This window comes from Anabas testudineus, chromosome 7, assembly GCF_900324465.2.
Source record: "Anabas testudineus chromosome 7, fAnaTes1.2, whole genome shotgun sequence".
NCBI classification, from domain to species: domain Eukaryota; kingdom Metazoa; phylum Chordata; class Actinopteri; order Anabantiformes; family Anabantidae; genus Anabas; species Anabas testudineus.
The window spans coordinates 4,826,413-4,848,667 of NC_046616.1; the positions used below are offsets into that span (position 1 = coordinate 4,826,413).

General features: G+C 41.3%; 1 protein-coding gene across 6 annotated transcripts in view; it reads right to left on the minus strand.

Annotated features, from left to right (window-relative positions):
* The window catches only part of tns2a (tensin 2a), a 38,756-nt gene that overhangs the window by 7,792 nt on the left and 8,709 nt on the right, over positions 1–22,255 (minus strand). For 4 of the 6 annotated variants that reach the window (XM_026368803.1, XM_026368802.1, XM_026368800.1 and 1 more), the window contains 16 exons: positions 18,027–18,132; positions 17,651–17,688; positions 6,699–6,737; positions 6,226–6,267; positions 5,854–5,903; positions 5,502–5,685; positions 5,164–5,214; positions 4,951–5,073; positions 3,794–3,858; positions 3,286–3,369; positions 2,765–2,877; positions 2,187–2,247; positions 1,754–1,829; positions 1,283–1,412; positions 438–503; positions 184–300 (listed from right to left, as the gene is read on the minus strand). In XM_026368803.1, the coding sequence (XP_026224588.1) occupies positions 184–300; positions 438–503; positions 1,283–1,412; positions 1,754–1,829; positions 2,187–2,247; positions 2,765–2,877; positions 3,286–3,369; positions 3,794–3,858; positions 4,951–5,073; positions 5,164–5,214; positions 5,502–5,685; positions 5,854–5,903; positions 6,226–6,267; positions 6,699–6,737; positions 17,651–17,688; positions 18,027–18,132 (1,345 nt within the window). Of the gene's footprint in view, positions 1–183; positions 301–437; positions 504–1,282; positions 1,413–1,753; positions 1,830–2,186; positions 2,248–2,764; positions 2,878–3,285; positions 3,370–3,793; positions 3,859–4,950; positions 5,074–5,163; positions 5,215–5,501; positions 5,686–5,853; positions 5,904–6,225; positions 6,268–6,698; positions 6,738–17,650; positions 17,689–18,026; positions 18,133–21,649; positions 21,777–22,255 lie in introns of those variants that run through there. The other 2 variants (XM_026368806.1, XM_026368801.1) reach the window with 2 other exon arrangements.

The following is a 22,255-nucleotide window of genomic DNA, read 5'->3' on the forward strand; positions in this document are numbered from 1 at the left end:
CAAAACACAGGGAAGATCAGCGCTCAAAGTTTGGGTTGTCCTTTTGGAAATGATTGGCAAAGTCTAGGGTTAGGATTAGAGCTGGTGGCATCAGTAAGTGCCAGCTTTTTACATTCTTCTAACATTTGTAATCACTTAAAATCAAGTGGAATTGTGATGTTAGAAAAAGAGTTCACGTGTTACCCTCCAGACTGTCCTGGTACTGTTGGTTAAAATTTTCATAAGAATCCCAGCGAACCACTGGGTCAGCAGTGTTGTAGTCGACGGTGACAGCTGGATCATTCTTCTGGTACTCGCGACCTGAAGAAAGATGTATTTCATTTCTAGTAAGTAACAAGTGGAGTCCTGTTCAGCACTTACATGGTGTTCTGTTTTACTCCTTTAACTACGTGATCTACATTTTGGAAGTGGAGCAGAAGTATTTGAAGTAAACCAACCCTTGATCTTCTCAGGTCCAGAGGAGAAGACAAACTCCACTGTGGCATCAGATGGAAAACGCTCATCTAAGAAATAAAAAAGTGAAATAGGAGGAAATTACAGTAAGTAATGAGCGTATTCATTATGGGCTTAAGGAATAGAGCCGTACTCGTTGGACCTCCTTTACAAAGAGTTAGAGACGTTCGCTCTGGCGTACAGGACAAATAATTTTCATTATCCTCACCTCCAGAGAGCTGTTATTATGTCTTAGAGGGTGATTGTGCTACTACTATTTAGGGATTTATTCAACCACCATAGGATGAAGCCAAACCACTGTGAATACATGCCTGCAATGAGCTGCTATTATGTCAATTATTTGAATGTGATTATCCTCAACAACTTGTGACTCAATGATAATTAAGAAGCAAAATCAAGCCTTAAAGGGAGGGAACATGCAAAAGCTAAATTCATAAGTAATAGAAAAAACCTTGTTTAATTTAATACACTACCATAATTCGTGTTGTGCTACAGCTACAATATGTTTTAACATTTTACCACACTGATATAGCTGGCATGTCATAGCAGATACGGGGCAATATTATATGTAGTTATTGTTGTTTATGTTTAATCCATGTCTATTATTCATTCTCATTTTGTTCTTTGGTTTCCTCTAGCTACTTTCTAACGTTTCTTGCTGTTTGATTCAAGTCTCATAAGAGGATTTATCTAAAATTCTGTAATGTCATCCCATAATAAGTACATAAGAAATGTGTGGTTTATCTTCCCAGCATACTGCCTTGAAACCTGTTCCAATTCTGTTAATTTTAAATCCTCTAATTCTTTTTTACTACCTAAATAAACTCACCAGTACAAGCTTCATCCAGTTCCCCTTTGCCAAACCAGAGCTGGGATCCGTGGATAGTGCATGTGTGGAACTGCAGCCTGAACACCGTGTCTCTGTCAGCGTTGTGCGCTTGCCTGTGATAGCATTTGACCTGCAGAGGGCAGCAGAGAAGGAAGGAAAACCACATGTGGGATAATGAGAGGCTGGACAGTAAATTTACAGCTTTTTGTTCCAAAATGAGTGACACCTACACTTGGAGATGACAGACTGCCCCACAGAGGCAAATTAGGATTCCTCGTTAACAAAGTGACAAAACAGTTTCCACAGGGAATATGACAACTTCACCAAAGATTTGCAGCATATGTGGTTTTACTTTGTCAAGTATTCCTTTGTTTTTCATGTTCAATGAAAATAAATAACATTTTTAAAGTCATGATGACCCCACCCATGCCAGGGGTCTTCTGTTTGTCATTTCCTTCCCATATGACTCACCATGATGTCACCCTTCAGCAGTAGTGCTGGTTCAATGGTCACACACAGGCGCCTGCCTCCACTGCCTTGAAGGTCACTGCAGACGACAGAGTGAAAACAAACAATAACTAAAAACTAAAATAATAAGTGAACACCAGAAGATACAGCTTGTGACTAAACGTGGACAAACTGTGAACGATGGAAGCAGATACATTCTGTCACTTTAATTTCTTTAAATTTTGATCATGTTGTCACTTGACAAATGCTATATTCAAATTCAATACACAGAAAGGTTATGAAATAAACAATAAAGCTTGAAGATAGGAGTTAAAAGAAGAAAGACGCCCATAATATTCCTCTTTTTTTTTTTATTCTATGACGTCATTTAGACCTCATCTCATAAACGAAAACACCCTGGTACCAACAAATATGCCCATTTTTCAGAGAGACTCACTATATGCCTGAAGTGTAGACCAACTGCATGGCCTGGTAGATCTTTAAGAAGGGGTAGTAACCTGAAGAGAGATAAAATGGAGACATTAAAACATGGAGAGCATTATCATCGTAAAGACAGAGGAATGTGCTGACTGCCACCCCTCCTTCTGGACTTGATCATCTGATTAAAGATAAACAGACAACTGTGTGTGTGGGAGGAGGAGGGTGACTGTGACTGTCTGAGAGCTGCAGTCAGCAACGTTGCTGTGATTTCAGGACAGAGGCTTGTTGGTCCCTCCTACTAACAAATCTCTTCAGGCATCATGTGAAGCAGCGTTATTTCAACTGCCGTCCAAAATAGGTGACTTCAGTCATGAATAAACGTGAAGGAAAACAACATTTTATGTGACATAAAAAGCCCATTTTAAATTGGGATTGATGTGACAAATTGGTTCTGCCTTTTTATCTGCTGTGTATGCTGATGAGCAGATCCAAGATTGAGGAGAGAGGAACAATCAAATGAGGAAACCACAACAGACAGATATACTATATATACTATACTATATATATATATATATATAAGAGAAACACACATACCTCCTTCACCCTCGAAGTTCGGGAGTGATGGGATGAGAACCTGATGGAGGAAGAGAGGGCTGCTGTTCATCTTGATCGCCCCAGACAGAAGACCCCCAAAGTAATAGATATACCTGAGAGGAAGAGTAGGAGAGATGATGTAAAATAAGTGAGGTTAACTTGGTAAATTAGAATAACAAGCATACTTACAAGACAGAATTAACCCACATTTTATTATATATTAACTCATTTTTTAAATGTTTTTTCTAATTAATTATTTCACTGTGACTAATGTCTTGCTAGTCTTAGGCATTTGCTTTTTTTGTAGTGTACTTTTGCAGCAAATAAAAACTTATCTGCCCATAGCAGGATGCAAGTGTAAAAATTACGTAGCATGGTTCCGTCCTATTCAAGTGTCGCAGTAGGATATGACAGAGCGACAGAGAGTCAGTATGCACGATGGGGGGTGTGCATTTAATAACTTCTGCTGTGATGCCCCGCACCCACTCCCTATTTCCCCCCGATCATGCTGTGGCCTCTACCTGTTTTGGGACGGCTGGAGGGAAGAGGACACCTTATCTTCACAGAACTTCCTCATGGCGAGAGTACTGAGAGCCTGGTCCGCCCTGTACATAAATGCGCGCGCACACACACACACACACACACACACATAATTTCCATCATGGGATTTGCACCAGACCCTCTAGATGCCAGAAAGTACAGGGAGAGGATACAGCTGGCATTGACCACAGGATAAACCAGTTTCCACTGTTCCTGTGCTAAATCCACAGGGCATAATTTAACAACTTATCAACAAAGTCTGAATAGAAATCATTGTGCTGCATATACGTGAATTAGAGCACTTCAGCCATTAGATGTACTAGCGTAAAATATATTTTGGCGTGCACGTTCAAGTAGTCACATATAAATCCAATGGGTTTTTAAATGTCATTTTAATGATCTTTTATGTGTTCCATGTGTGGATTTGCTGACGAACAAGAAATTGTCAAATCGTGACCTTGGATACTGCAGACAGACACAGACACTCACCCTGCAGAGATCTTGCTGTAGTGCATGTAGGCAGCAATAATCACACCAGTTTTACCTTTGTTGCCCTGTAGATGGGAAAGAGACAGAGAGTGAATCATGATATGCTAATTCCATCCTCAGGCACAGTGGTTTACACTGGGACAGCTGATTTCCACAGCTTGTTAGAGCTGACGGTTAGACAGCAGGAGAGACAGAGAGAGATGAGGCAAGGCAGGGTCACAGAAAGTTGTAGACAAGCAGTTTGAGTTCAAATTAAAAAGCTCCCTGTGGTGTTTTTCTCACACTGGGTGCTCCACACTTCCTGACACATTCCAAAGACATTCCAGTCTCGAATTCCTAATGTGACCCCTCCAGATATCAGAAAGAAGGCTGCACATCCACTGAGCACAAATTAAAACTGATATAGCTCAGTGTTTCTCTTAAAGAAAGATCATTGACAAAAACTTTTATTCCCATCACTGGCAAAATCTGCAGCTGGGAAAAACTTGTCTGTAGCTGGAATGTTCTGGAAAGTCAGCAGACCACAGAGGTTGTCTGGTTTTAGTACTTAAAGTCTCCTGACCAGAACCAATAAATAAAACATCCAGACAAGCTGCGGGTGCTCGGACACCTCCAGTGTTGGTGGTCACCGTTTGATAATAGTGGAAAAATTCAAATTGCCACTTTTTTCCTGAAAGCAAACATTAATGAATCACTTAATGAGGCATGACAGTGTGGAAGTGATAGGCTTCCTTGACACAGTTTGAACTAAATTGAATGGTTAATTTTCTGGTGAGGGTGGGAACAACTTATCGAATTCCGTGAAGCACTCTGTAATTTTGGTTTTACTTAAGTTGTGTTTTAACTGCCATATCGAACTCAATTCATCGCATTTTACATCAGAAATAGTGATTTAGTCTGAGTATAGTTGTAAACTGAAATGAAAAAGTTCATGTTTAAATGTATCCAACAGCACGTAACACAATCGTCATCAGGCTGTGTTTCAATCCAACTATTTACACTGTACCTGGGTCTTAGGAATACCTGTGATGTTTAACAATTAATTTGAAACTAGCAGTATCTAGTAATTCAATAAACTGCTCGACTTGATTTGTTACTACATTCCACCTATTTTAGAGATTGGGACGTCTGAAAAAACTGGTGCCCCCTGAACGCACCTTGCAGTGCAGGACCACCACATGCTGTGGGTCAGAGGTCAGCCACATCTCCATGGCTTTACATATGGCACAGATCTTATCCAGCAGTGGTGCGTGGAGGTCAGGCCAGCCGAAGTCATGAACCTGTTGGTGGATAATGTGATTTGAGGAGGTTCAATTCTGAAATGCTGTGAATCGCATGCTCATCATAAAGTTACCAGGAAAAAGTTCTACCTTCGGATTGAGTCGGCTGATATCGTGGCGCCTCTCAGAGAGATTCAGGAGCTGGAACAAAAACAGTGTTTATCACTGTAACCAAATGTCATTGTAACATGGGTGTGACAGAAGTAAAAACAGACTGGTAATTTGTGGGTTGCTAAGTGTATCTTGTGGCTTCCTGTGGCCATTCACTATGTCAAAACATATTGTCTCTTTTGTCTATTGTGTAACAAGCATGTGAGGAGAGAGGTGAAACCACTGCTCCAACAAATACCACAGAGAAAGTCCACGACAGCTTGTGACAACTGCTGGATTTACTTTACTGGCAGATTGATGCTTTTCTGTTCCCTCACCAGAAATTTGTCCTGGTGTTTGGACTTGAGCATGGCAGCCACCTCCTTCAGATTGATCCGGTATCGCTGCTCCTCCAGCTTCGGGGGGAAGAAGACTGAAATGATTCTTTCGGTGATGTAGGTCAGGTCGAAGTCGTAGTGGCGCTCCATCACTCTTTCCATCACACGGTCCACACTGAAGCTCCTGGAGAAGAACAACATGACAAGAGAGAACATGTGCTTCTTCATAGACTCCAGTGAAACTCATGACTGGATGTGTGACATGTAGTTAAGGCCAAAGGCCAACAGTCATACCAGAAAGAAAGAGTCTAACACCTATTGGTGTGTATGAATTGAGTGTGATGGTCTTTACCTCGGCAGAGTGTTTCTCTGTTTGGTACAGGTCAGAGACTTGGTGGACCCCTGCAGAATAAAACACAAATACAGCTGAAACTGATTAAAACCCCTCTTATTGAAATCAGTCTGTCTATTCATCTGTTTAACACACCAGACTTTTCCTCTCGTTACCCTTGAACTTTCGTTACCATGCTATGGTTAGCATCAGTACAAATTCAACACTGTACTGTATGTATGGTTACTGTCAGCATTTCAACATGCTGACACTAGCATTTACGTCAAAGAACTGCTGTGCACAGATACACAGCTGTCTAAAGGAAAGATGAAGAAAAGTGATGATGGTGAGGAGAACTGCAAGGAGAACTGATGGAAGTTCAACTTTGCTCACCAGGTGTTGGACGTGTCGGGAAGGAGCAGTCCCTCTACGCTGCTGGATGCAAATACGTGGTGGCATAAAAAGAAGAAGAGAGGGAGGGAGAGAAGAGGAGCAAAGGGGGGGTTGTTAGAAGAGGGATAGAGAGGGGAAGCAGGAAGGGAGAAAGAGAAGAGAATGGGATACAGGAGAAAGAAAGAAGAGTTAATTAAACAAATTAACAAACTTTCTAATGGGTAAACTTTACTACTTCCTAACACAACACCCCCTCTCTTCTTCTTCTTCTTCTGGACTGGAAAGCTGCAGAACTCCAGGAATGAAACGAGCCCAAAAGTGACTGAGGGCTTGGCTTGCCAGAAGAAATTCAACAAGAGGAAACCATACAGTGGTTTTGGGAAGACATAACTTCTAACTATGTATAGACAGAGTGGGTGAACTACTTTTGTTTGTACTAAAACACAAGAAATGGGTAAATAAAGGAGACTTACCATATCATTGGAGGGAGCTGGGATGCACGCAGAGGTCACCTGGAACACACAAAGACAGTCATCTCAATAAAAGACTGATTCACACACAAAGAAAAGAAAACATTTTGTGTTTCAGGACAGAGGGAAGAGGGACTAGTGAAGTGGAGAGCAAAGCTCCCTGAGATAAGAACATAAAAATGAAAAAATCCACAAACATAACACTGAGCAACTATCAAACTATTAGAAACATCCATTTCTTTTTAAATACGTTAGGTAAAGTTGTGACCTTAATCTTGTTGAGAGTTAGATGAAAAGATGAATCTTTCTCTTCTGGCTAACCGTCATCAGTAACTGCCTCCGTACTGTCGTGCTTGAATATGAATTGGCAAGAAAATAATGACATTTTAACCTCGTACCTCAATTTGTCAACTAGTGCTGGGAACGCTGCCCATCTAACATGAAGCCTTTTACCACTATCAGACAGCTCGTTGAGACCAGACAGGGGGAGGAATACACAGACAGCAACATTTTTAAGAGCTGCATCATGAGGAACATTTGAAAACAGAACACAAACCGTCTGTAAACCAACCTAAAAGCAGTGCCAAGTAAACCGAAGTACAGCTGATGTTTGAGAGCAAGTATGTGAAGTCAAATACACAGCTTCACAGCTGGGGGGGGCACTGAGACATAAACGTACCCATACAGTTTGACACATCCGATTCCCATGTCTGTTGTGGGCCTACAGGCCAATGAACTGTGACCAAAGGAAGCCAGAGCTGAACAGCAGCCCTAATGGAGGGGGGGTGAGGTCCACAGTCATGCTTACGTAATACATGGAACACATGGACACACACACGGCAGTGTTCTTGCTACACGGCCCTTTTTGGACTGTTTATTTGGATACAGGAAAAGGGCAAGGGCTTGTGTATATCTCATTGTGCACAAAAGGGAAGTCACACAGGCCCTGAACCTGGAGGTGTGTCACCACAGTGTGTGTGTGTGTGTGTGTGTGTGTGTGTGTGAGAAGTACACTTGGTGTTAATCTTTCTTTCTTCCCTTCTTAAGAATCAACCTCTAACTCAGAGTCGGGCTCTCTTACTGTTGCTTGTACGTAACAACAGACATCAACAGGAAGGCAGAGGAATAGATAATGAACTAAATACAGACTTGTCGTGTTTGACAGAAGGCGCAGGAAACAGATTCAGGTGGAACGTCGGCTATCAAATGGCCAGATGAACAATGCTCCTGTATGCCTCACTCAAAGATTTCTTTCTTTTTCATTTCTTCGAGTCATAACCAGATAGGCTTAGGCTGCATGAAGTTCTAATTTCTCTTAAATAACTTAATTTCCTTAGGGGCACTGTTTAAAAAGACAGTGGGGTTAAAGTAGAGCTTTAAATCCTTTATCCTTCAGTTGAATAACTCTAAATTTCCCACCACCACAGCGAGCAATTACTTCCTTCCTGTGTTAGTCAAACACATCTTTCCCTATTTTTATTCTCTGACTCATCCATCTGCTTTTCGGGAAAAGCCAGAATAACTGAAATTTTCATTGTATTTTCATTTTTCATTTATTTAGCCAACATGTTTGTTGGCGAGCAGACAGTTGTGAAATCTCCCAGTGCTCCAAGGAACAAACGTGAATGTGAATCTACAAATGAGGCAAATAAAAGACAGCAAACATTGGATGCTTTGAGTCTGAAGAGAAGCTTTTAAAGTTTCTGAAGCTCTAATGAAATGATGGACCTCCTTCTTATGACAGACGTTCCCTCATTAGGTCGTTCGATGTGCGTTGATGAACTGGGTTGATATATGATGGTTCAGATCCAGGTCATAGTGTATTTTCATATTTTACCCAAACACAGCACAGATTTGTGAACATTTGCTTTTAAGTCTCTCCTCTGGAAACTCTATGCTAAAATACTGTAGGTAAATCTAGATGTACTTTAAAATACACGTCTGGATGCTATGCTGTGCAGAGTTCCTGTAGAATAGGCCCAATATGAATTAGATCAATCCTGGCAAAAGTGCAAAGTTTGACAAGTACTGTATATTATTCGGTGGTGAATAAATGCCTCATTTCTTCTTTGTGGAGGCAAAGTCTTCCATGTAGGCCATGTTCTATTACATATATGCCACAAAATCCTAATAAAATATAGTGGTATTGCTGGAAAAGGCAGCAGTTCAACTCCAGCTTCTAACAAGTAAAATCAAAATCGTCTGGACTCATCCACTGGTTCCAGTTTCTTTTCACTCAGACGATCCTGGAACGAGTCCACCGAGTCCACACTGTTTCAAATTTCCAGTTGTTATGACTACAGTAACCCCGTTTTGACACTGTAACCTTTGGTGCTTTTATCAGGCTTTACCTGGGTTGATGCTTTCACACCGGTCACTGAGTCATTGTTTTTTCATCTCTAATCTTTCTCTCATTCTTCTATTTACTCCTCTACGTCCCACTCTCCCTGCACCCCGTGGAAGGGCCTGCTGAGGGCAGCTCCTGAGCCAGAACAAACACATCACACCAGATTCCATCTCCCCAGGCCAATTCTTACGTACTAACTTCCTGCTAACAGACCTCCACCCATCTCTGTCCTCTTTTCGTCCCTCTTGCCTCCTTTTTCTCTCATCTTCTCTACTCTCACAGTAAGTTTCTCCCCCCGTTCTCCTTCTTGAACCTCACTTTTTGTGCTCATTCACAGTCTTTGCTACGCTACTTCTGTCTTCTTTCCATCTCTTTGTTCTTGTTCTAGTCTCTCACTCCAGTTTTTCCTAATCACCCTCTTTCTTCCTATGTTTATCCACTCTCCCCCTTTCTTCTCTCAATCCCAACATTTCCTTCCTTTTTTCTTTCCTTCCTTTTCTCTCTAATCTGTTTCTAACAAAAACCTTTCCTGTTTGTTTTCCCCTCAACTCTCCAAGTTCCCATCTATGATCTTCTTGCGTTTTCCGTCGCATTTTTTTTTTTTTTTGAACCATCACAGTTCATGTTCCTGGTCGTAAAGGTCACAGGATTGATCCTCTGTATCCTTGAAAAAGGTGAAGCCCACAAATAGCTATCTTGTCCTAACTTGCTCCTGATATGAATGGTGGCTGCAAGTTCAAACTGATCTAAATTTAAAACCAGAATAAACAGTAATGCAACAAAAACATCATTTCAAATTGACTAATCAAAGTGAGATCAAAACGACACATCATGGCACAGATCACTGCTGCTTTGGTAATAGTCGGCTATTCTTCTATCTACATCACTCCCTTACACTTTTGCCACCGCCTCTCCTTCAACAGTAAAAAGAACTCCCTCCCCTTCTGCTGCCTTCTCCCAGGTGGGTCCAGCTGGTGAAGCTCAAAAACCCCTGACCCCCATAACCCGATCTCTCCGCTCCACCCCTTTCCCCACCCTGTTCGCTCCATCTCAGCATCGCTGCCAGCCTTCTGTCCTCTTCATCTTAGTCTGTTTTGTTTTGTCGGCTCCTTCAGCTCACTGCACGCTCTTTGATCCGCCAAAGCCAGAAGAAGCATAGCTAATGGATAATGCACAGCTCTCTCATCTCAACGCATGGTTTAAGAGCTGTGGGCTCAGAGCGGGATAACTAGGGGGTTAGGTAGCAGCCTTGGTATGTTATTAGTGTGGGAAATGGGCACATAAGAGCATTTTTTTAGTTGCAGTTTTATGAGACTTGCTCCTCAGACTGGCACAATCCAGCATAGCCTTTAACAAATTTAAAATTCATATTGTACGATAGCAACATGTCCTGCCGTAAGGTACTGATAACATATACTGATTGTACAGTAATACCCATTTCTCATCCCATGTATGCGGGCTTCATCATATTTTGCCAGTGTATTCACAATATTAAAGGTCACCAAGCTCCACACTCCACTGATACCACTACTGTATTTTAGAAGGTGTAAAGGATCGCTGTCAGTATGGTTAATGTACCAAATATGTGGACTGTACATGATTAACATGTTGAATCAGTTGTTGTCACGCTAAAAAGAAACGAGTATCAATTTAAAACAGGAAACCCATCCATTCACCCTCAACTCCAACCTATGTGGAGTGTGTTTGCCCTCACTTTAGCATCTAAGTTTCTCCTTTTTTATGGCCACTATGAGTCACCTAACAAACGGCCTATAACACTGACCATGCTGTGGAAATAGTGGATTAAACATTGGTTTTTCCTGGCAATTATTTTTACCTTTCTAAACAGAGTGAAGTGATCCATGGAAATCACAATACCGTCGAACTTGCTGCTGTATCTGGCATTAGTCATGACAATAATGAATGAAAGCCTTTATATTTGAATAGACTGAATGAAACATGAATTCTGACATCAGTTCACAGCAGGCACCAGCTTGTCTTTGCTGTATAACCAGGACCTGCACGTGCACTGCTGCATGATTTGACGAACGAGCTGAAGCAAAAACTTGAAAGTCGTCATCTCTCAGCATCCTCAGAAAGTCAGATGCCTCCTCATGCAGGATTCAGAATGGCAATTTGGATTTACGTTGAAACAAAACAACAGAAGCGACCAAGGCACCGGAAGTTATGGAGATTTTAAATTCTACACGGTCATACATATCTACAAATTAATTAGAATTACTTATAAGTTTAAACCTGACTGGATGTGATGTGAAGCAGCCAGTTCCTTTCCTCCCAAGAAATAAACAGAGCAGTGAGTTACCTTTTACCCGTGTAACAAAGACACTGTGCTATTGACAAGATGAATAAACAGGTTTTTGTTTCATAGCTAATTAAGTCCAGCATCTATGCAAAAGAACTCTTTTTGTTTTGCACGGATGCTTGAGAGCAGGTACCACATCGTTGAGCAAAGTGAACTGCTGCAACAAGTCCAGATCCTGATGAAGCCATTCCTGTTCCGTGCTTACATATGAACACAGCAGTCATGCAGCATTTCCTTTGATGGTTAGCCTTTGGCTTAATAGTGCCCCTCATTCCTTAAGCTCCCCCTGGGACGGCCAATCAGGGAACACTGATGAAAGCTTGAACGAAACAGCAGTGAAAGTCGATGCTGGCTGTGACATTGTGCGCTTTCACCGTCACCATCCTAAGTGAGCGAGTGAGCGAAGAATGCAGGGGCCCTCATGCTAAGCAGAGCACAGTGATCTCATGGAGAAATAAGATGTCAAAAGGTTTGACATCATTTTTGATTTTCTTTTATGATTATGAGAGTAATTGTGATGAATGAAGCACTTACACCAACACAATGGCTACAGTGCACACAGATTACACAAATGAACAATACAAGTTCACCAACTACTGCAGTGCTAATTGGATCAGTCAGACATGCTGTAATAAAAGCCCACCCCTATCAGGTAGGAGTTCTGGTTAAAGTAGTAGAGAAGCTAAATAGAGAGTCCAGCACTACCTTCAATAGGCAATACTGCTCATTCTTGTCACCAGGTGAAGCAAGCATAGTAAATCTTTACAACTGTAACTGGTCATATCTGAAATTTCAAATACTGTAAAAGAACAGTAAGAGGTATTCATGTTGAAAACTGGGTGCCAGTGAATCATCAAAAGCAGTAAAAGAAGTGGCACTAATCACTTTTCACACTAATTTCAAACTGAAAAGTGCTGAAATATAAGAAGAACAATCAGACCATTTTGTCCTTTTGGTTAACATGGGTGGAAAATAATACCTTTGCACTGAATTGCTTTATGAGGTTTATTGGAAAATAAAAAAAATGATTTGTTTCTCACGAGATGACACAAAACCTACTTATATAAAATGCTCACCGACTGCTGTTGTACTGGAATGGAACTTTTCTTTTAACCTCCAAGCATAGAAATGGCCAACTTTAAGAGACATACAACTGAAAGACTAAAACCTTCTTATGTATGTATGTTTGGAAGTCCAAAATGCACATGTCGCTAATGGACAAACCTGCAGGACTCGTTTTATGGCAGTTTAGAGAGTTACCCAGCTTAGCCATATAACTATCCTTCAACTGCACCCCACATGTCTAATGCCTCTTAATCATGGCAAGGTGGACTTCATGAGAAAACCAGAGAGCACTCGGCTTCAAGGCTGCAGCTAAGAAAACACAACAACTATGGCTGAAATATATGTATCACAGAGAGAAGCTGCGATCACACGTTAGTGCCTTTCTGTATGTGATGTTATATCTAACAAAGTTTTTTTTTGTTTTTTGTCATTTCTCCCTCTCAGTTTTTGTCTCTTGTTCCCACATGTTTTTTGACCCCAAAAGGAAAGAAAAGGCTCTCTGTGTCGAGCTGTTTCATTTTCACTCCAAGCAGCTGAAAGGGAAGCTGAAGATATCACAGGTCACATGGGTCCCTGTGGTGAGGCTTAACGACAGAGTGGGATGCAATTCCCTATTATAGAGCTTACCCACTACACAACATACTGATAAAGTTATGCAGATGGAAAACACAAGCAGGGATGTACACATGATGCAAAGAGTGTTTTTTCTGGTACACAAGGAAGGCTCGTTCTCATCAATCTGTCTTTACCCTCCTCCTGAGTCAAACACGGGTTCAAAGTTTGATGCTGGATAAAAATAAACGTAGGGTAAATAAACAAAGCAGGAAGACGGGGGTCTGGATGAGTCTGGGAGAGATCAACAATGGAAAAATGTCTCGTGGATCAAACAACATGAGGGATTATTACAGATTTCTAGTTCTTCCCTCCGCGTCTGCAGTCTGTGGTTGAACTGCATCCGTCATTCATCCTGTTGACAGGTTTGCACAGGCTCGATTCCCCAGAGCACAACGTTCTCTTCTCTTTCTATATTTGCAGCCCCCTACAGCCTAAACAGTGGCTACTATATGTACAGAAATGTATTGGCATACTTCAGACAGCCATTGTGCACTGTCAACTGCTGCTTCAGGGCCCATCTTCCTCTGAGGTTCACCACAACTCACAAACAAGAAGTGGTCAAAGTCCTTATTGTGTGTGTGTGTGTGTGTGTGTGTGTGTGTGTGTTTGTATTCATTTAAACAGATGGGACACAAGACATCAAGACGGGAATGCCAAAATTTACAAATGCAAACTAATGAAGCATTTCGATTTGTCAGGATTAGGAATTAAATCAGTACTTCATACACATCTCTCTCTTCTCCTTAAGCTTTACATCTAGTTTTAACTTAACATTTGTTTTTTTTAGTTTTATCACTACATCTATGACTCATGGTTTATACCAGTGTTGGTGTCAATATTTGAGATTCCTGGTAGTAGAGATATCCAAATGATCTTTTCCTGTTATATTTAAGACAGGACAATTAGTGCTGGTATATACACACACGCGCACAGTGGACTGGGAGATCCCCCAACTTGGCTAAGTCAGCTGTCATGCTTATGGTTTTAACTCTCATCAACATCGCTCACTCACATTCAATCCCTTGCTCTACCTGCACTCGCTGTGCACACACGCACACGCACACGCACACACACACACATACACATACACACACACACACACACACACACACACAAAAAAGCCCACGCAGAGCTTGAACTAAAAACATGCCAGCCTATCTTAGCAATTACCAGAGCTGTCTGTGATAAAATGATGACTCCTTAGTGAGACTTGACAGTCACAGGCCCTGCAATATGAAAACGATACAGTTGGATCCTGTTATCCTGAATGACTCACATGGCTACATGTACTTGATGAAGTGCTGAGCCTGCAGGAGGGAAACCAGACGACTGGGCCCAACGTGGCAAACATCCCCCAGAGATTCCCCAAACTATATTTCTGTGATGCTTTCTACCACCTACTAATATTATTAAGAAGGATGCTTATAGTGAACTGTTTAAACGTTACTTCATACCTAAACTGTTTAATTCTTGAATCGTCAGTCTTGCAGGCCTGGTACTGGAAAATAAAAGCTGTAGCCGACAAGCTTTGAGAGCACTTCTTCCATTACTTCATCATTCCATATCATCACCTTGCCTCCTTCCTATGGTTTGTATCTGCTGCATATTTACTATGCAAGGATAAGTTTAGATAAAGGAACTGGATTAAATTATCTAAGTAACTAATCTATGTATCATAACCATGGCTCAATTATAGAAAGTATCAAAGGAAGAAAGGCAGTTTGCAGACTGGTTTCCTCTTCTGTGTTCATCTAAAATCCACTCTCTTCACTAAAAATGGAGGAGCTGGACTGGAGCAGGACTCTAACCACAACTGTGCGGATGAAAGGCTTTTATACTAGAGAAACATCAGAAGAGTTATGTTTCTTCTCCTCTCGCCCCTGCATCCTCCCCCACTTCCAATCTATCTATCTTTGCTTGATTGTACATCTTGTAAAGAGGAACAGGCAGTGCCGCCACATCGATTGTGAAATGTATTTTGACATGTTCAACAGATAAAAAGACTGACAAGGATGAGAGACAACGAGGAATCGTGATGAACAGAAGGGAAGCAGGGACTGTAATTACTGCAACCCTCTGCGGCGTGGCTCACCAGTCAACAGTTTTACTATACAGAATGTTGAATCAGAGTCACACTCGTACTCTGTAAGCCTTCATTTTTAATTTCATAGCCACTGTGTGAATTACTGTCATTAATTTTTATGTAGTCTGAAATCAGACAGCAAGAATCAACATGGTTCATAGACTGTAAGTACTGTCCCTCTGTTTCTGCCAATCAGCCATCCAGTCACATTCAGCTAGTGATTTCTTATCAGTGAGTGTTCTCCTGTGTGACTAGTGTGAGCTGAGCAGCAATCAGTTAAACAGCAAGTCTCAGGCTAACGGAAATGCCTTTTCTTGCCTAATTAGACATTCAGACTGGTCAGCTCGTCACAGCCCGGATTTCACTCGTTTTAATCCAACCTCCTCCAACTCCCTTTTCTTTCTCCTTCCATATCTCAGTGACTTTTCCCAACCTTCCCTCCATCACTGTGCCACTAGACTCCAGTTCTCCTCTCTCTCCCTGTGGGCCCAAATGTACACTGGGGATCAAAGATAGGGAGGAAATTTCTCTGAGAGGAAAACAGGCTAAAATAAAAGTGCTTATGTCCTTCTGTTTTTGTATGAGACAGTGTCTGTGTAAAAGGTTTGACATGGACCAGCTGGACCCTGTTGACCTTGTGGGCAAAGAGAAAGAACAGATTGATTTAAGACAATGAAAAGAAAAAACAAAATGTACAGTACACAGACAACCTATTACCACCATTATTCTCTCTAGGAAGAACGTTTAAGTTAAGTGTAGGGGTGTTTTCAAGAGAACTGGAGCAGAAACACTCGCAAAATACTGAACAGTGTAGTAATGAGATGATTTGTCATCAAGCTTACGGCAACACAAGCCGGGTGGAGATGTAAATAGAATCCTGGTGAGAACCGGATGACTTACAGATGACTGGGGGCAGACCTCCAGATGTGTATGCGCATAAACAGTAAATGTGCTCATCACAGAGCGTTGAGATGGTTGATTCAAACACAATGTTATAGGTAATAACTGCCAAATGTGAATGAAATGCAAGTGAGCAAACACACTGAACTGATTAAACAGGTAAAAACAGCAGTTTAACACAAACCAGGTCATAATGTATTCACGTGGAAGTTTAAAGATTTTAAATCTATAAGCATGTCGAGGCTTATTTATTGTCAACTATGGATTTTAGAATTGAGATATCATTAGAGGCTCTATCCAGACTCAGATCCCTCCTCCTCTACACACAAGGTTAGATAACAGCTGAGATGGATACAAGATCCAGACCCCCACGCCTCATGTTATCTGACCTCTCCCTTCCTGGGCTGCTGTGATGGATATCACTATTTAACAAGCAGTCAACAACTACACATCAGACAGTTATAGTAAGGCTGTGAAACAACATCCTGCTTACTCCTTTCTGTAATCAGTATTAACAATGAATTACTGTATGTTTCCCCCTTTTAATGATTTGTTGTTTCCCAGAGTGTGTTGGCAACATTTGTAAGATGATGTTCAAAATGAAGATAACAATTTAGAAAAATATGATCCTCTGACTTAAATGTTTTTTGACTTTTAGAAATTGAACAGTTTTCGTGCAATTTAAAATTCCTACTACAAATTACAGACTGCAAAATGTTTCTTTTGAACCCTTTTTACATGAAATAACTCTGATTTGCAGACAACATCAATACCTGCTGTCTTGTCTATGCACTGAAACTTTTAGTTTACGCAGCTTAATTAAAAAACTGGAAACAATGTACAACTTCCTGCGCTAAAATATTAGATAATTATGTCTACGTTCCCAGAGTATCAAACAACAATTACACTCTATGTCCTGCTGAAAGCAACCCAACAAATCGCGCCATATCACAGCTGTATTGAAAACTGCATGTATCATTTCAACCATCCTCTTTACTCTGAAGTCATCTCCTCAGATAAAAGACAAGAGGATGGAGAGATGCTAGAATAATGATCTTGTCTTCGCACTTGGCTTTCTCCCCTTGACCTGCTGCCTGCCAAGACCCCCCAGACTCAGCCTTCATCACTCTGTCCGTGGCTGGCATTCTCTCCCCCCCCCCCCATCTCCCTGTCTATTCATTATGCCATCCCTCCATCAATGACTCTTTCACAGCGGCAGCAGTGCGGGGTTGAGGCAAAGCTGAAAGCTCTTCTTGAGGAATGCAACTGAGCTGCCTTCGTATTAGCAGAAATGTTGAGACTTCTTCCCTCTTAGAGACACTGTCATTTGTCTTTTCACATCTCACTGGTTTAACAACCCACTGAACAGCTCACATAAGCATTTCTATGTTATTCCTGCAGTCACACTAATATTTATGAACAAGGAGGGCAATCTCCCAGAGTCTGTCTCATGACACAAGGTTAGCAGGTCAGGATTTGGGCTTAACTTTCATTTAGTGTGGTCATACTATATTTATGGTTTTCAGTGACTTGTTCAGACCAGGATAAATCCTCATTGTTGAGTTCAGTTTGTTTAATTTGTTGCAGTAATCAATACCAAATGATTTTCTTTATGTACTTACCTTGGCCTCGCACTTTCTGTGGGTGGCTGTCTTGCATACTAGGAGTGAGAATAGGAAAAACACAAACAAACAAAAATAACATGATCAGTAATTTCATGGCTGCAATGTCTAATTAATTATAATAACAGCAGATTGATTAAACTTTAAGTACAAATTAAGTAAATTAAGTACATATTCTACTATTGTTCTGATGTATTACTGCATAATTAAACTCTCTGCAGCACATCTTCTATTCCAAGTCCTAAATCATCTGTCATGCATCATATGCGCTGCTGGTTTTCATCCATCATGTGTCATTTTCTTTTATTCAAACCATTCAGAGGAGCTCAGCTGTCAACACTGCAACACCTCACACGCTCATGCTTGCAACATTTACCTCGACAGAAGGAGCCCACGTTGTCGATGTTCTGACGACACACGCCGCACTGCCGCTTCTTCTTGAAGGTCTTTTCCTTGAAAATGTGAGGCTCTCCCTTCCCCGCCTGCTCACAAAGACACAGAAAACTTTGATTTATACTCAGTTTAGAAGCATTATACAGGAACAAATGTGGTAATACAGTCTCTGGTGCTGCCTCCAGGAACAATGCAAGAATCGTTTGACTTGATCCAAGAGTTGGATTTGGCAGATGTTAAATGTTGTCTCTCAACCATCCATAGACTCCCATGAGATGGCATGAAAACAAGTCAAACAAAGGAACTGGACTTCCCCGACTCTTTCCACAAAAAGAAAGAAGACAGCAGCGTAATAGTTTGTGAGTTAGAACTCCCTTAACTTTTGATTCTAACTTTAAATCAGGGTGCTTGGCTCTGTGAATGAGATGGGGTTTATGAATGCATGAGCACAAATATGGCTTCATCTGTTCCCTGCTGCCGTTTCCTTTTGAACTTCTGTTCTGGTTGTGTAACTGTCTTCCAGTAATAATCCTTGTGGTTCCCGCCCATACCCTACTATAATTCTTATTGTATGTGTGTGTATGTGTGTGTGTATAGACAAAAAAATAGCCCATGTGTGGGACTGATGCTTAAAGGAGAGGGAGACAAGGATGTTTCTTTCCCATGTCCATACAGTATCACTGTGTGCGTTAATCTGTGTTATATCAGATCCACAGACGACTGGACCTAACCTGGCACTACAAAGGCTTTCAAAATGAGAATGCTAACTATCAAGCATGGATACGTAAGTGGAAAAGATGGGGAAACATCAGTGGCAGGCACGTATGTCATGTTAGGGGGCAGAGCACATATTGTGGAAACTGACAGGCATCCAGCCAAAAGAGTAGGACTTGGGACACAAAGTGTTTGTGCTCACTCATCTGAGAGCAAACACGAGGGCAAAGACACACACGATCGACATCGTCACCATGAGAAAGTGATCATGCTAAGGCTACTCCTGTTTCCATAGCTCTGGATAATTAAACGGATACATACACATAAAGGGGTTTTTGTTTCCTCTGTGTGCTTTTACTCCTTGGTAACAAAAAAGGGAGCTGTTTGCACACTTTTTCCATTATCCCCAAAGCTCTGACTCTGTTCTCAGGACCGGACAGTGTTTGGACAGCTGCCTGCCTGGCATCATCCTCTACCAGCTGTGTTCAGTGGCTGCTGGCCTGCTCCAATACAAGTGTACTATGGCAGCAACACCCTGGATGGTGGAGGTGGACCGAGTGGGAGCTCAGGGGCCTTACTGTTATGCAATATGGTGCGGTCAGGGGATTGACATCCCTCTTTAAAACTGTATAGCCATGGATGTTTTTCTCAGGATTTTTTATTAAATTTTTTGACTAGTATGACTAGTTTATACCTTTCTCACAGTAACAAACCAAAATCCACACAGAGTTGATTAAAGTTTCATGTTATCCTGTCTTATCTTGATCTTGTTTTGATGAATACTTGATTTGGCCCTCTGTCTTTGTCTCCAAATCCCTTCTCTGAACCCCAAACAAAACAAACACTTCTTCACTTCAATTAAATCTCAATTTAACTACCGCATGTGTTCTCTGTTTATTAGTTCTGACTTAACATTTATACCTACTGACCAACAGTGTGAGACACACGCTGTGACAAACACAACAAACACTAACGTGTGTGAGTGTGTTTAAAGATTCAATGTATAATATACACAGATTCATAGAAGAACTATGTGTGTGCACAAACTATGAATGAGCACAAGGCTCACGGTGAATTTAAAAAAGCAACCAGCTAAACCACAGTGGTGATGTGGGTCGAGAGATAAACACATAGGAGAGGTTGGCAGCATTCCTTCTATTTAAGAACAATCAAGACCACTATATAGTCCAACCACATGCAATCATGGTCAGACAGTGGTACACAGCTCTGCTACTTACTGCTGTATGAGGGCTCATATTTGACACCAATATAAGCTGCAACAATATGGTTCATGGGAGGGTACCAAGGGACAAAAATATTCAGTTTGAACAGAAACTTATTTTAGTTTAAAAATAGTAATTATCTCAGTGAGATTCGTTTCCATTCCTAGAAACAGTAGCTGAGTCTTTATCAGCCCTTCATCGGCTTGGATGGACAGATAAACTACTCACAGCTTCATGTCACTGATGCTTCCTTGCATCACCTGCCTGCTGCAGATCCTCCCTCTGCATTTATATAGGATTGAGTCTTTGGGTGCATTTCCAACAGGTTCCTGGTACTTTCTTTCCCAAGGACTAAAGTCCAATAACATTCTCTGGAGTTACTGCATTTGGAGTTGCATTTCTACAGTAGGGGCAAAGCCTCAGAAGACTCACTCCTCTCATAACTCTCACTCCCTTATAATCACAGCTATATTACAGCTAGCTGTAATTATAATAGTAAAGATTACAACTTTACTATAACAAGACAAATAGAATCACCTTGCTCTGGTCCTGGGAAAAGTCTCTTTTTATGAAAAGAAAAAAAAAACAACAACATATTGTTGATACAAAGTGGCCTGCAACTCAAATAATCTTGCTTTTATGGCAAATATCACACACGTACCCTGACTCTCTCCATCACAGTTGTGTGTATATCTAAATGAAGGTGTGAAAGTGACTAAAGTCTGAAAAGGATGAAGCCAACCATGTAACTTATCTAGTGTCTGAAAAGGCTTAATGATGCCCTAGTTCACAAGCAGCAAAGCAGGACCAAATCATGATACTGCCACCACCGTGGTTCACAGATGAATGATTAGATACTTTTACTTAGTAAATGAATCAAGTGTATCTTTGTCCCATTTGTTTAATCAGATTCTCTTTGTCCCATTTTGGTTCATGTTTGTTTATCACAAATTCTTTTTCCTTTGTAAGACTCTTACACTGGTAAAACAGGCATATTTTTACAATCTGGGCACTCCAACGCATTGTTCCAGTATCGTGGAGCTATTTCCCTGACAAGCAACAATGTAATCACAGCCTAATTAAAGAAAACGTGCTGTGCAATGTGAGTTAAGAAACAGTCCCTCTCAGTTCAACTTGGGAGCCAGCAGTGAATACCGCAGTGAAAGAGGTTTACAGCTTCGAGGAAGATTACAACAGCAAGGAAGCAGAAAACAGCTGGTAGAGTCTGAGTGCATGAGCTCGGTCCCCAGGATAGTAATTACTGTCACCACAGTAGTGGATAAAAAACATCTTCCTCTAGTAAAACATGTATTGGGTATTCAGTAAATGGGAGCATTACTGGTTAGAACATTACTGCTACATAAAAAAGGCAAATGTAACATTCAACATCATAATAAGTTAGTTTCAAAGAACTAAATTGAACAAACCATGTTATTCACACACTGTAAATACACATTTCCACACACACACACAGATTAACCAAACTGGATCCATCTGCCATCACTGCCAAATAGAGTGGACAAACATCTACAGGCATGTACTGTAGTATGTGACCATGTAACGTAAACACCCATGCGTCCACCAGCTGGGACCTGCCTGGATTTCCACAGAAGTGAGACAAGTTGTAAAAGGCTACCTGAGACCTCAGGAAGAGAAAACACACACTTACTCATACGCAGACGTGCATCCCAGCAGACAGTCAGTGGAAACAGGCAGCCTTCCCTTTTCCTCTTCCCGTCCCCATGTCCCCCCATGTGCCAGGACAGATCCCACCTCTCCTGCAACATATGCTATGCACAAGAAGGTCCTTTTTCTAATATTTTTAGCCTTCTGGCAGAAAAAAAAACCAGAGGTTTCTGGAGTCAAAGAGATGCTTTCTAATCAAAGCCCCTCCCCTTCCTCGCTGCATGTCTGCCAGCCATCACAGAACAGTAGATGAATTGAATGAGGAGCAGTTGGACACATACACAAAAGATGCACACACACATGCACGCACACACACACACTCACACAGGAAGAGATTTGTGCAATACAAATGTAAAAACAAATACACAGAAACAGAGAGATCATTCGTGCACACGGACACAGGCCTGGAAACTCTCCTGCCCTCTTGAGTCTTTCTAAATATAGTCTTGATATTTAGGAAATGTTGTGCATTGTGTGGGAGTGGTTCATAAGTCACTACAAGACTGGGCCCTGTGACCTTAGCTTCAGCTGCAGATGGTCAGCGAGGACACACAGTGAAACTAGCCTCGAGGGGGAAAGTCTTCTCACT